At 40.4% G+C, this 15323-nt stretch overlaps 1 protein-coding gene across 2 annotated transcripts in view; it reads left to right on the top strand.

Annotated features, from left to right (window-relative positions):
- Window positions 1-668: 668 nt before the first annotated feature.
- Adgrl4 (adhesion G protein-coupled receptor L4) overlaps window positions 669-15323 on the top strand; it is a 109612-nt gene continuing 94957 nt past the window's right edge. Inside the window, exons 1-2 of one of the 2 annotated variants that reach the window (XM_052178959.1) lie at window positions 669-913; window positions 2143-2292. In XM_052178959.1, the coding sequence (XP_052034919.1) occupies window positions 892-913; window positions 2143-2292 (172 nt within the window). In that variant the 5' untranslated portion in view covers window positions 669-891. The remainder of the gene's footprint in view (window positions 914-2142; window positions 2293-15323) is intronic. The other variant, XM_052178960.1, reaches the window with a different exon arrangement.

The following is a 15323-nucleotide window of genomic DNA, read 5'->3' as shown; positions in this document are numbered from 1 at the left end:
AGCCAACCTTCACTCTTTTGTTTCTTTTCTCTCTCTCTTTTTTCTTTGTTTGTTTTTTATTTGTTTGTTTTTTGTTCTTTGTTTTTTCCATTGTTTATTGGATATTTTCTTTATATCCCCTTTCCCAGTTTTCCCCTCCCGGAAACCCCCATCCCATACTCTCTCCCCCTGCTTCTATGAGGGCATTCTTCCGCCCACCGCCTCCCACCTCCCTGCCCTCTATTCCCCTACTGGGGCATCTGCAGAGCCTTCAGAAGACCAAAGACCTCCCCTCCTCTTGATGCCTGCCAAGGCCATCCTCTGCTACAAGTGCAGCTGAAGCCATGTGTCCCCTTGGTTGATGGCTTAGTCCTCGGGAGCTCTCTTTTTTCTATTCACAGTTTTCTCCTGGGTCCATGAATCTCCCATTGGGTTAAAACTAAGCAGCAGGGACAAAATGCCACATAGACTCTGGACCCCTGTTGCCAATCTTGGCCTTTTTTCCTTTCAGGACAGAAACCGGGGAGCAGTGATAGGCAGTTAGGGGCCCTCTGCGATGTGCTCTCTGCTGGAAGGAGTCCCGATGTGAGATCTGAGAGCACAAGCTTTGGGGACACTCTGGTGGCTGCTCCTGGACCAATATGAAGACACAGAGTCACCAAGTCCCATCTGGAGTTTGTGACCACAGGCTGAGCCTGGAGTCCAAGCTGTTTGGGTGAAGGGGCCTGGCTGCCTGCCGGACGTGGCCTGCAGAGTCTGGGCCGTGCACACATTCACACAAAAGAAGCCGGAAAGTGACAGGAGGAAGCTGTGCGTCACAGGGGACTGAGCGGGACCCTGCCTGCCTGCCCAGCTCCAGGACAGACCCACACTCCAGCCCTGAGCGCTCTGCCGCCAGCTCCGCGGCTTCCAATGAGACTCCTCCCGCTTCTAGGTGAGTTGGGCTGGGCTGGGCTGGGCGGCTGCACAGCGCCCACCTGCAGGGAACCAGGGAAAGCGACTTCTCACTAGCTGGGGCTCAAGTGTCAAGTGTGTCTGGCAAGGGCTCCAAGGAAAACAGACCCAGGCTTTCACAGGATGTTTTTCTGCTTGGCCTTTCCACTCCGGACCTTGCAACCCGCGACCCAGGACTATTACCTTTTTTCTTCCTGGAGAAACCCCGAAAGTCCCCGAAGTCTCAGCTTTGACCTTTTTTGTGATCAGCCCCAAGAAACCTGAGAATCTAAGCCACAAATACTTGAGAGAAGCTTCCTGACATTTTTAAGCTACTGCCCGCCTGGACTTTGGGTTCATTTAAAAACCTGGTTTTGGTGTTGTACAGGGACAAATAATAAATCACTTCTCTGAAGTAAAATTAATTCAGGTTTAGAAAGTACATAGAGTTTTATGTAGGGCTGGAATTTAGAATTGACTCTGTAAGAATCTCTTGGTAGCAGATAAGGACAGTTTATCTAAGGTAACTGTTTTCTGAACAATGGCTTTGTGACCCGTCCCTGTTCCCCACCAAGCGCACTCTTAAGTGGGCCCGAAACAAGACAAGAAAAAGAAACACTCCACGATTTTGCTTATTGTTTCCTAACAGCCCCCAAACACAGTTCTGTTTGTCATGTTGGCCAGGTGTTCTGTGGCTGAGATCAATCTTACCACAGTGTCTTGAATTGTGTAATTTCTCCAATGCAAGATACTGTAAAAGACATTTTTGTCGTAAAAAAAAAAAAGAGCAGAATTGCAATTGCCAGAGCAGCCGGAAAATGGAAGGGACGTGGTGTATTTCTTCTCCTGCATGTGACAAGTGACACCTTAAAAATAAATGATTTCACCTTGAAGAGACCCAAATATTTAATTTACCTTGATTCTGGAATGAAAAGTGACTCCCAGAGCCTGAGAAGGGAGTCACTTTGCAGAGGGGCAACACTTTCGGTCACGGCCACTTCACCTCAGTGAAGAGGGACACGGTTGCTAGGACATGATGAGCTCATGGTTTTTATTATAAATCTGGATTCTCCAGCATGTTTTAGTTTTACTAAAATGTACACAATGTATCCCTTGTACTGTGGGCTTCACCATTTCCCTGTTGTGATTTAGCTAGGTGAGTCTCTAGGAAACACAAGGGCGGGACAAATGTCTGCAGTTTTTGACAAGGTCTGTCTTGGTTTTCTTCAGTGGGTTTCTCCACTTTGCTGAGTTGCTCCTACACACAAAATTGCAGCAAGACCACGTGTCTCCCAAATGCCAAGTGTGAAGTGCAGAATGGTGTGGAAGCCTGCTTCTGCAGCCCGGGGTACTCTGGGAACGGCATCACCATTTGTGAAGGTAAGTTGTCTTGATCTCCTTTGATCTGCTTGTGAGACTCAGTTCTGAGGCGACGCCTTTCTGCTCTCCAGAAATGAACTTGCTTCACCTACACTCGTAGGTTCAGGCAAATCAAAAGAAAGTCAGTTAACTAGTCACTAAGAATGAACGTCACATGTCAAAATGTATCTTGAGCATTGATAACCATTACCCCATCTTACTTTTTGTTTTGAAAGTTAAAGATTACTCTGGCGCTAAGCCAAAGTCCACAAAGAAGAGCGCTAATAGCCTGAAAGCTCACCAAGGCCAGTCTCAATTGGCTTCTTAGGTGTTGTCTCTGGTCGTCAACTGCCTAATTTCAAGTTTAATGTTGCGGGTAGGAAATAGAGTTGTGTTGTGGTGATGCGCACTTGTAATCAGAGTGCTTTGTAGAAGGAGAGACAGAAAGAAAGACTGCAGATGTTCTGGCAGTCTGGGCAATCAGAGCCTCTCAGTAGGAAAGACAGACAGAGAGAGGGGGGGGGATGTAAGGGATAGAAATGAGACAGACACGGGGAGAAAGAGGGGTAGCATTGTAGAGGGAAGGGAAGGAGGAAGGAGAGAAGGGAATTTCAAAATCGCTTCTTCTCTATGAGCTAATTCTGCCCATAGAATATCATGGCGGAGGCCAGATGGGAGGAGTCTTTGTAAGGTACAGTTCAAAGAATTGACAGGACAGGATGAACTCCACCCAACAATCAAATTGGGGTGAGTTCCAGCCTGTGATCATGTCAGCCAATCTTTCTCCCTGGCAACAAGTCTCACTTCCTCTGTCTTGTTCTGCATCATGCTCCACAGAGGCTACTTTTAAGTAGGTCATTAGTGAAACATTCTGTACCGAGAGATGGAGAAGACAGGAAAATGTGGCAAGTCACATAAATTGGTTTCAAATATAATTAAATACTAAGTTCACATTAGAGCTATGTGGTGTTACATGCCTAAATGTATTTAAGATCACATGGACTTTTTCTAATTAAGCTAGGATATTGTGCTTTGTTAATATTGCATGTTGTTGCTTATAGCATAAACAAGTTGCGTCTCGTGATTCAACTTGATAGGCTCTTAAAAAGATTAAATATGCTGTATATACTAAAATCCAAACCTCATCATAATTAGTTCAATGCTTTAAAAATGTACAGCAAAGATGTAGTTTGCTTAATGGTGCATTAGATCAGCCGTTTCTGTTCTTACATCCAGCCAGAATTTGTAATATACTATGCTACAAGTACTACAAAATACTTTCCATAAATAATCATAGTTTTTTTTAGTGTGTGTTTAATTGAATCGCATTAAGGCAAGCTGATAGCTGAATGACCTTCAAAATATTGCTTCCAATATATCAGCATGCTTTCCCACTAATCATTGCAAATTGTTCTGTAGGACTTACGAACACCATTGCTTTTCTGTGATTTAGATACTTTTACTGTCATGATTATCGTTATTAACATCAATACATTTTTGGTTTGGGCCTTCGACAACCAACTGACTGATAATCATGACTTTCATTACTTCTTGGAAAAATACATGTTTTGATTCACAGTATAATCTGTACCCACTGCCTAAAAAACAAATTAAAAATACTTTCTCTTGGGAGAAAAATAAAATGCTGAGGTTCCCATGACGTGAAATTTCTTCTCACTCTGAACAAAGTTGGTAATGGAAATTATTTGCCTTCTAAAAATGAGTTAAAGTTAAAAGTCCTTTCTTTTCAATAAAAGTTCTGTATTCAACTGATTTGGGGGTCATTGTCTGAGTCTGTCATGTCTTCCAAAACTGCTACAGACTCATTTTCTTCTTTTCAACATCTTTTTCAGTACGTGTGCTAATATGTTCTCTCAAATTAAACTTAAAACATTACATTTTCAGTTATTGAAGAGTATAGATTATATGTTGACTATGAAGATCTTTTTGTTGAATTTTTCATCTCTAAATAGGTATCTTATATTTCCTATGTATCTTTGCACAATCGGCACTGTGTCAGTAAGAAATATCTGGGAACAGCAATAAAGAAGCCAAATGATTTCAAAATAGAAGGATTTATTGCTTTCCAGTATCATAGCAATCACATGATGTGATCCATACAGAATTTGATTTCTTTTTTAATACCAGACACATGTTTTGGTGATGACGCAGTATCACTAATTTTACAAGAGTTGGTTTTAAGCAAGTGACATAGGACGCAGCTTACATGGATTGTAAGCAAACAAGATTTAGCAGTAATGAATTCATCTTACCTAAGCACCTTGGTACTGAACACATCTTTCCATTTATCGCCTGTATCACCAATATGCTCATAACTGCCATTACTGAGATCGATAAAAAGTATTGCACATGGGTTCCAAAGCAAGCGTGAGTACAGAGCCTCCCTGTTGAGGGTCTCTTTTATCTTTGAAGAACAATCCAAGGGGTTCAACCAAGAAGTGGTGGAAACAATTATTTCACCAAGTTCTCCTATTTGACAGCTATAACATCTTCTTTAATTGTTATAGATATATATTACAGATATATATGTGTGCTGATTATATATATATATAATATATAGATATCAGTCATATCAGTCATATCAAACTGCTATTAAAGATATATATTACTGGTCTATATACTAATATCAGAATGCAGCTAGAAATGTTTCTTGTATAAGAAAGTAGCAGTCATGGGTTCTCCTCTAGATTCTGTGGCTTTATTAGTCATGAGTAGTTGGCTAGGAGCACTCCATTGCCCTGGACTGAAAGTATACACAAGATATTGTTTCTGACATAGAAAGCATGTGATGGGGCAGTTAGAGGCCTGTATTAATGCATGTGATGTGTGCTATGAAGAGTAGGAGTAGAAGGGAACCTGTAGAGAAGGACAACAAGTGGAAGTGGCATTGAAGCTGAGCATAGAAACAGATTTCTCAAGATGTCCAAAGCAGCGAGGAGAAAGTGGGCAAAGGCACAACATTGACCAGCAAAGAGCCTGATCAATTTCCATAATGTAAATCTCTTTTTCTTTGTTTTATTTTTAAGATTTATTTATTTATTTATTTAATGTATATGAGTACACTGCAGCTGTACTGATGGTTGTAGCCATCATGTTGTTGCTAGGAATTTTGAATTCAGGACCTTTGCTCCCTCCAGTCAACTCCGCAGGCTCTGGATCGCTTTGTCCTAAAGATGTATTTATTTATTATATCTAAGTACACTGTAGCTGTCTTCAGACACACAGGAAGAGGGCATCAGATCTCATTAAGGATGGTTGTGAGCCACCATGTGGTAGCTGGGAATTGAACTCAGGACCTTTGGAAGAGAGCAGTTGGTGTTCTTAACCACTGAGCCATCTCTCCAGCCTGATAAGCAAAGCTATAAAAACCAATCAACAAGACCTAGAAGTTGAACATATCTAAAGTTTTTCAGATGCCCCAAGTATTTCATGCATGATGGAAGAACACATTAACTGTAGGGCCAGGCATGGTATTGATGCAATGGACATGATTCTATTAGCCAAGAGGAGACATTGCAAAGTCTTGATGTAACTGAGTTTCACAATAATTTTTCACATTAAAAAGATTAACCTATATGGAATCGTAAGCAACTACCTACCAAGTGCTGTTGTAATAACAACATATTTGTATAACACATCATAGGTAATGGACCTCCACAGCATATATAAAACCTTCAGTTTTAAGGTCAAGTTTTGTAAACATAAAAGTAGGTATGTTTTTTATCTCTGCATTTCCTATAACTGGGCATACTAGCGTTGACTGAGCTCCATGCCATAGTCTTTTGTACATGGAAGAACAAGCAGAGCCACAAAAATATGAGCTACATATTCCCCAAGAATACCCGGTAGTGTCAAACCCTCAGACCATGAATGCCTAATAATGACGAATGCTAACACGTTCTTATCCAACAGATACAAGTAGGGTTGCACAGTCTTTAGAGATGCATCTATAAAGTAATACTTTGAACAGAAATAAGCTACTTAAATAGACATAGTGTGATAGCAGTCACAGTTTATTTGAACATTTATGTGTGTAGATATGTGTGAGTTTTTTAAGAAAGAAAGAAGTATGTGAACAAATTTTAGTGTAGAATAAAAGGTTCATAGATTGTGGAATCATTTCATCCTAAAAAAGATTTCTTCATTTTGTTATCTATACTGTTATTAATTACGCATTCCAACACACTTTTGGTTGCCCTTCAATGCATGACTCTTAGGGTACAGTAAAGAAGAGAATATTCACACTTGAAGTAAGAAAGAAAGTGGGAAAAGCCAGTCGGGGAAGGCTGAGGTGTGTATGGGTTCTCTGTATACGTGTGAACCACACGGTTGGTACAGTACAGGGCTGGCGGGGGTGTGAGAATGGGTGTGAGAGTCTGGCTCCCTCCTGGCAGGGACCTGCATTAAGTAGAGCAATGTTTGGGGTTTGAGCAGAATGTGAGTGAGACAAACAATTGTCCCAGGTGGGGACAGGAAGTATCAGGAAGGATGCAATGTGGACAGTTTGTGCGCATGTATAAACATCTTTTCATAGCTTGGAACACGTCTAGCATGAATCAACCCAGGGAAAACAGTGAGCTCCGGCCTCTGGCTGAAAAACCGACACATTTCGTAAGACAGTGCTCATGGCCAACAAGATGGCTTCACCCATTCAGTGATTCATGCTCAGTGATGCAAGTCCCATTCCCAGGACCCATGTGGCTGAAGGAGAGAACTACAGCCTCTGCAAGTTCTCCTCCAGCATTCTCCCAGACTGGCCGCTCTTGCTTGGACACATGCGCAGACATGCAACAAAGCAAGGAGGTAAAACTCAGGAGAGTCGAAAGCCGTTCTCATCAGCATCTAAGGAGCACAAAGATACGGATAGACCAGTCCTTGAAAAAACGTTTTCACAAGGGACAGGGCAATATAACAGCAGCAAAAGGACCAGACAGGATTACAGGAGATTTTTAAGAAACGAGAATAAACGATCTATGATTCAGAGACACGAGCATCATTCCAACTAGAATAAAATAAAAGTAATGAGGACAACTGACTTGTTAGCATGATAAGAAAGACATTCCTCAACAGGAGTGGGTAGCTAGAGATTAAATAGGTGCGGAATGCCAAATGTGCATGTGGACGTGTGTCGCGTCTTAGCACTTGCCAGTTAAAAAACTAACTGTGATACTTAAAATATATTTTACAAATTTAACTGAAGTTTTGAACATTTAATGAAGCTATTATGTAACAGAAGTACGCTGCTCGTCTTGGCACCACAGCTCTGCCATTCCCCATTTAGCTCTCTAGATAGGCGCATGCGCTGGCCAGACCTAGCACGAAGTCTCTACCGCTCATTTTGCCCCAAAATAAATTCAAAATGAGGGGTTTTTTTTGTGCAAGACACGAAACATTAAAACTATGAAATAAAAATATAGATAAAATGCTTTAAGATATAAGCATAAGCAACAATTTTCTGAAGGGCTCCAGTGGCACATGAAATAAACCCAGGGACCAAAAGGATCCCAGGAAACAGAAAGCCATCTGCGCAGCAGGGAGACAGTCACCACAGACAAGGAGCCAACACGGCAGGAGCTGTCTTAGTCAGCGACAAGGTCAGTCTGCGGTGGGTATTTAGAGTATATATAAAAAAAAACTATAAAAGTTAATCAGCAAAAATAAACTAATAAAAGAGCTAACATTGAATAGGTAGTTTAAAGAAAGAAAAGACAAAAACCCTACCAAACTTAAAAAGAAAATTCTTCAACACTCTTAGCCGTCAGGAAATGCAAATTAAAACTATTTCTCCATAGCTGGTTTCATCTGACCGACTGCAGTTCTCAAACACTTGAAGTTGCACCGGTATATGATGGTGGCCCATGTGTGCACAGATCGGGAAGCCCGACAGTGGTCACTCCAAAGCACCACAGCTTCTAAATCATGTTTTAGTTGTTTAAAATCTTAGGGCTTCAAATAGGTGTGATTTTAATAGTATTTCAGGTTCTCAGCAGGCACTATCAACTCTCCTGGTGTCCACTGGGAACTTTTGTCTTGTGTTGACTACTTGGGTGTGCTGCTGAAAGCCAACGTCTCTTTCCTCATTTCTCTTATCCCAGCTATTCAATTTCCTACCCTGTTGTTCTACTTGTCTTCCTTCTTTTTAAAAAAATTACATTTTTTTACATGTGTGTGTGTGTGTGTGTGTGTGTGTGTGTGTACATCTCCACAAAGTGTCGAAAGAAGCCAGAATAGGGTCCAAGACCCTGGGACTGCAGCTAGAGACTCTGAGTTGTCGAGTGACTCCTGGGAACTGAACTCACATCCTCCGCAAGAGCAACAAATACTCCTGACCACTGATCCATTCTCCAGGCACAGCACACAGGTGGAGCACACACAGGCAAATACTCATACGTTTCCCCTGCTTTATTGAAAATAGATATTTTTCTCACACAATACATCCTGATTACAGCTTCCTCTCCATCTCTTCCTCCCAGTTCCTCCATCCCCCCCTCCCTTCGAGATCCACTCTTTCTGTCTCTCACTAGAAAACAAACAGGCTACTAAGGGACTACATTATAACTGACAGCTGCCTGGGGGGGGAGGGCAATGTATACATGCTAAGTATTTGCGCTCACATGCTTCTGTGGGTGCATTTGTGTGCACAGGCTTGTAGAAGCCAAGGATCATTTCTCATATGCCATCCACCTTGTGTGTTAATTACTTCAGAATATTTCTCTGGCTTCACACTTGCCATGTGGGACAGAGAGACCCTGAGAATCCACCACTGTGTCCCCAGCTCCCTGGTGTGGAGATTAGGTTCTGGTGCCCAAACTCGGGTCTTTGTGCTTTCAGGGCAAGAATCTTACTACAGCCAGTTATCTCCCCTAACCTCAATGTATACATTTTGATTCTGAATGTAACTGTGTTGTGTGTCATATAAATATATCATGTCCACATGTACACACACACATACCTGACTTTTAGAATTTCAGTGACTGAGTATATATGATAAAAACAAAAACTAATACGTGAGAACTGGATGAAACAAATCAGGAGAAGGACCAAGAGAAGGGACATCAACAGAGATCCACTCAGTCTCAGACTCAGGAATCCAACAGAAAATCTAAATTGGAAAGTTGGAAATATATATGTATATATGTATGAATACACACACACACACACACACACACACACACACACACGACGTTTGGTATAGACAAATGCAGGCCCTGTGCATACTGCCCCAGCCTGTAAGTTCGTATGCGATTTCACCATATTGATTTAGAAGGTCTTGCTTCCTTGTTGTCTTCCATCCCCTCTGGCACTTACATTCTTTCTGCTTCCTTTTGTTTTCATGGATCCCTGAGCCCTGAGTGGAAAAATTTGATTGAGGCTCCGAGATCCAGAGATCCAGGGATAGACCCTGGAGTATCTAGACTCAGGTTCTTTGCCACCTAAGCAGTATGGTGTGTTGGTTCCTTCTCATAAAGTAGGCCTTAACTCACATCAGACACTGACTGGTTACTACCACAACATTTGTGCCGCTGTTGCCCTAGAGTATCAGTGGAGAGGGCATCACTGCTGATCAAATGGTTAGTGGTTGTCTTGTTTGCATTTCTTGTTGATAGCCTGCAGAGTACCCTCCTGTAGTAGGGGTGAAGGCTATATGTTCAATTTCTCCATGTTCAATGAGTTGTGTAGGTGTCGTCTTCAGCAATGGGGCCTTACAGTCTGTTTATGGAGAACAACCTATAGTTTTGACAACGGCCTAGATTGTTTGGACATTCTCATGGGAACCCTCTGGCGAATAAATCAACTGGTTGTAACACAATCTCAGAAATGGAAGCATCGTTTAGTGACAAGAGGTGGCAAGTTGGGTCTCTTTCTGTTATTATTTTGGTGATTGCAGTTAGATAACTTTCTTTTTTTTTAAACATTATTTTCTTTTTTTTATTTCTTGACTTTTCTTTTTTTAAATATTTTTATTTTCTATATTCTTTGTTTATATTCCAAATGATTTCCCCTTTCCCAGATCCCCCCTCCCCATATGTCCCATAAACCTTCTTCTCTCCATCCATCCTCTAATCACTTTCCTCCGTTTTCTCTGTCCTTATATTCTTCTCCAATGCTAGATCAATCCTTTCCAGGATCAGGACCCTCTCCATACTTCTTCATGGAAGTCATTTGTTATGCGATTTGGGTATTCAGAGCTTCTGGGCTAATTAATATCCACTTATTAGAGATTGCATTCCATGTGTATTCTTTTGCGATTGGGTTACCTCACTTAGGATGATATTTTCCATATCAAACCATTTGCCTAAAAATTTTGTGAATTCATTGTTTCTAATTGCTGAGTAGTATTCCATTGTGTAAATATACCACAATTTCTGTATCCATTCCTCCTTTGAAGGACATCTGGGTTCTTTCCAGTTTCTGGCTATTATAAATAAGGCTGCTATGAACATAATGAAGCATGTGTCTTTATTGCATGCTGGGGAATCCTTTGGGTATATGCCCAGGAGAGGTATAGCAGGGTCCTCCAGAAGTGTCATGTCCAGTTTTCTGAGGAGCCACCAGACTGATTTCCAAAGTGGTTGTACCATCTTACAGCTCCACCAGCAGTGGAGGAGTGTTCCTCTTTCTCCACATCCTCGCCAACACCTGCTGTCTCCTGAGTTTTTGACCTTAGCCATTCTGACTGGTGTGAGGTGAAATCTCAGGGTTGTTTTGATTTGCATTTCCCTAATGACTAATGATGCTGAGCACTTCTTAAGGTGCCTCTCGGCCATCCGAATTTCTTCAGGTGAAAATTCTTTGTTTAGATCTGTACCCCATTTTTAATAGGGTTATTTGGTTCCCTGGTGTCTAACTTCTTGAATTCTTTGTATATATTGGATATTAGCCCTCTATCAGATGTAGGGTTGGTGAATATCCTTTCCCAATTTGATGGTTGCCGATTTGTCCTTTTAACAATGTCCTTTGCCTTACAAAAACTTTGTAATTTTATGAGTTCCCATTTTTCAATTCTTGATCTTAGAGTATAAGCTATTAGTGTTCTGTTCAGGAATTTTTCCCTGTGCCCATGTCCTCAAGGGTCTTCCCCGGTTTCTTTTCTATTAGTTTCAGTGTGTCTGGTTTTACATGGAGGTCCTTGATCCACTTGGAGTAAAGTATAGTACATGGAGATAAGAATGGATCAATTCGCATTCTTCTGCATGCTGACCTCCAATTGAACCAGCACCCTTTGTTGAAAAGGTTATCTTTTTTCCACTGGATGTTTTCGGCTCCTTTGTTGAAGATCAAGTGACCATAGATGTGTGGATTCATTTCTGGATCTTCAATTCTATTCCATTGGTCCACTTGTGTGTCACTGCGCCAATACCATGCAGTTTTTAACACTATTGCTCTGTAGTATTGCTTGAAGTCAGGGATACTGATTCCCCCAGAATTTCTTTTGTTGTTGAGAATAGTTTTAGCTATCCTGGGTTTTTTTGTTATTCCAGATGAATTTGAGAATTGCTTTTTCTAACTCTGTGAAGAACTGAGTTGGGATTTTGATGGGTATTGCTTTGAATCTGTAGATAACTTTTGGCAAGATGGCCATTTTAACTAAATTAATCCTGCCAATCCACAAGCATGGAAGATTTTTCCATTTTCTGAGGTCTTCTTCAATTTCCTTCTTCAGAGACCTGAAGTTCTTGTAGTATAGATCTTTCACTTGTTTGGTTAGAGTCACACCAAGATACTGTATATTGTTTGTGGCTATTGTGAAGGGTGTCATTTCCCTAACTTCTTTCTCAGCATGCTTATCCTTTGAGTACAGGAAGGCAACTGATTTGCTTGAGTTGATTTTATAACCAGCCACTTTGCTGAAGTTGTTTATCAGCTGTAGGAGTTCTCTGGTGGAGGTTTTCGGGTCACTTAAGTAGACTATCATGTCATCTGCAAATAGTGATAATTTGACTTCTTCCTTTCCAATTTGTATCCCCTTGACCTCCTTATGTTATCTAATTGCTCTAGCTAGAACTTCAAGTACTATATTGAAAAGATATGGAGAGAGAGGACAGCCTTGTCTAGTCCCTGATTTTAGTGGAATTGCTTCAAGTTTCTCTCTGTTTAGTTTGATCTTGGCTACCCATTTGCTGTATATTGCTTTAACGATGTTTAGGTATGGGCCTTGAATTCCTGTTCGTTCCAAGACTTTTAGCATGAAAGGATACTGAATTTTGTCAAATGCTTTTTCTGCATCTAATGGGATGATCATGTGGTTGTTTTTCTTTGAGTTTGTTTATGTAGTGGATAGCATTGATGGATTTCCCTATATTGAACCGTACCTGCATCCCTGGGATGAAGCCTACTTGATCATGGTGGATGATCATTTTGAGGTGTTCTTGGATTCGGTTGGCAAGAATTTTATTAAGCATTTTTGCATCAATATTCATAAGAGAAATTGGCCTGAAGTTCTCTTTCTTTGTTGGATCTTTGTGTGGTTTTGGTACCAGCGTAATTGTGGCTTCATAGAACGAGTTGGGTAGAGTTCCTTCTGTTTCTATTTTGTGGAATAGTTGAAGAGTATTGGTGTTAGTTCTTCTATGAAGATCTGATATAATTATGCACTTAAGCCATCTGGTCCCGTGCTTTTTTTGGTTGGGAGATTTTCTATGACCCTTTTTATTTCTTCAGGTGTTATGGGACTGTTTAGATGATCTATTTGATCCTGATTTAGTTTTGGTGTCGGATATCTGTCTAGGAAACTGTCCATTTCCTCCAGATTCTCCAGTTGTGTTGGGTATAGGCTTTTGTAGTAGGATCTAATGATTTTTTTTAATTTCCTCAGTTTCTGTTGTTATACCTCCCTTTTCATTTCTAAGTTTGTTAATCTGGATACTTTCTCTGTGCCCTTTGGTTAGTGTGGCTAAGGCTTTATCTATCTTGTTGATTTTCTCAAAGAACCAGCTCCTGGTTTTGTTGATTCTTTGTATGGTTCTCTTTGTTTCTACTTGATTGATTTCAGCCCCGAGTTTGATGATTTCCTGCCTTCTACTCCTCCTGGGTGAAATAGCTTCTTTTTGTTCCAGTGCTTTCAGGTGTGTCATTAAGCTGTTAGTGTATGCTCTCTCCATTTTCTTTTTGGAGGCATTCAGGGCTATGAGTTTTCCTCTTAGCACTGCTTTCATTGTGTCCCATAGATTTGGGTATGTTGTGTCTTCATTTTCATTAAGTTCTAAAAAGTCTTTAATTTCATTCTTTATTTCTTCCTTGACCAAGGTATCATTGAAAAGAATGTTGTTCAGTTTCCACGTATATGTGGGTTTTCTGTTGTTTTTGTTGCTATTGAAGACCACTTTTACTCCATAGTGATCTGATAGGAGGCATGGGATTAGTGCGATCTTCTTATATTTGTTGAGGTCTGTCTTGTGACCAATTATATGGTCGGTTTTGGAGAAGGTACCATGAGGTGCTGAGAAAAAGGTATATTCTTTTGCTTTAGGATAAAATGTTCTATATATATCTGTTAAATCTAATTGGTCCAAAGCTTCAATTAGTTTCACTGTGTCACTGTTCAGTTTCTGTTTTCCTGATTGGTCCATTGAGAAAAGTGCAGTGTTGAAGTCACCCACAATTATTGTGTTAGGTGCAATGTGTGCTTTGCGCTTTAGTAAAGTTTCTTTAATAAATGAGGGTGCCCTTGCATTTGGAGCATATATGTTCAGAATTGAGAGTTCTTCTTGTTGTATTTTTCCTTTTACCAGCAAGAAGTGTCCCTCAGAGTCTCTTTTGATGACTTTGGGTTGAAAATCAATTTTATCTGATATTAGAATGGCTACTCCAGCTTGTTTCCTGAGACCATTTGCTTGTAAAATTGTCTTCCAGCCTTTTACTCCAAGATAGTGTTTGTCTTTGACCCTGAGGTGTGTTTCCTGTATGCAGCAAAATGTAGGGTCCTGTTTACATATCCAGTCAGTTAGTCTATGTCTTTTTATTGGGGCATTAAGTCCATTGATGTTAAGAGATATTAATGAATAGTGATTATTACTTCCTGTCATTTTTGATGTTATTTTTTAAATTTGATTGGTTATCTTCTTTTGGATTTGATGAAAGAAGGTTACTATCTTGCTTTTTCCAGGGTGAAGTTTCTTTCCTTGTATTGGTGTTTTCCTCCTATTATCCTTTGTAGGGCTGGGTTTGTGGATAGATATTGGGTAAACTTAGTTTTGTCATGGAATATCTTAGTTTCTCCATCAATGGTGATGAGAATTTTGCTGGGTATAGTAGTTTTGGCTGGCATTTGTGTTCTCTTAGAGTCTGCATGAGATCTTCCCAGGATCTTTTAGCCTTCATAGTCTCAGGTAAGAAGTCTGGTGTGATTCTGGTAGGTCTTCCTTTATATGTTACTTGGCCATTTTCTCTTACTGCCTTTAATATTTTTTTTGTTTAGTATATTTGGGGTTTTGATTATTATGTGATGGGAGGTATTTCTGTTCTGGTCCAGTCTGTTTGGAGTTCTGTAGGCTTCTTGTATATTCATGGGCATCTCTCTCTTTAGGTTAGGAAAGTTTTGTTCCATAATTTTATTGAAGATATTTGCTGGCCCTTTAAGTTGTAAATCTTCACTCTCATCTATGCCTATAATCCTTAGGTTTGGTCTTCTAATTGTGACCTGGATTTCCTGGATGTTTTGGGTTACAAGCTTTTTTCATTTTGCTTTTTCTTTAACTGTTGAGTCCATGGTTTCTATGGTATCATCAGCATCTGAGATTCTTTCTTCTATCTCTTGTATTCTGTTGTTGATATTTGCATCTGTGTCCCCTGATTGCTTCCCAAGGTTTTCTATCTCCAAAATTGTCTCCCTTTGAGTTTCCTTAGTTGTTTCTACTTCTGATTTTAGATCCTGGATGGTTTTGCTTAGCTCCTTCACTTGCTTGTTTGTGTTTTCCTGTAATTCTTTAAGAGATTTTTGTGTTTCCTCTTTCATGACCTCAGTCTGTTGACCAAAGTTCTTTTCCTTTTTTTTGTATTTCTTTAAGTGATTTTTGCGTTTCCTCCTTATT

This window comes from Apodemus sylvaticus, chromosome 4 (genome assembly GCF_947179515.1).
Source record: "Apodemus sylvaticus chromosome 4, mApoSyl1.1, whole genome shotgun sequence".
NCBI lineage: Eukaryota > Metazoa > Chordata > Mammalia > Rodentia > Muridae > Apodemus > Apodemus sylvaticus.
The sequence above is the reverse complement of the archived record's forward strand: the minus strand, read 5'-3'. Positions and strand labels throughout refer to the sequence as shown.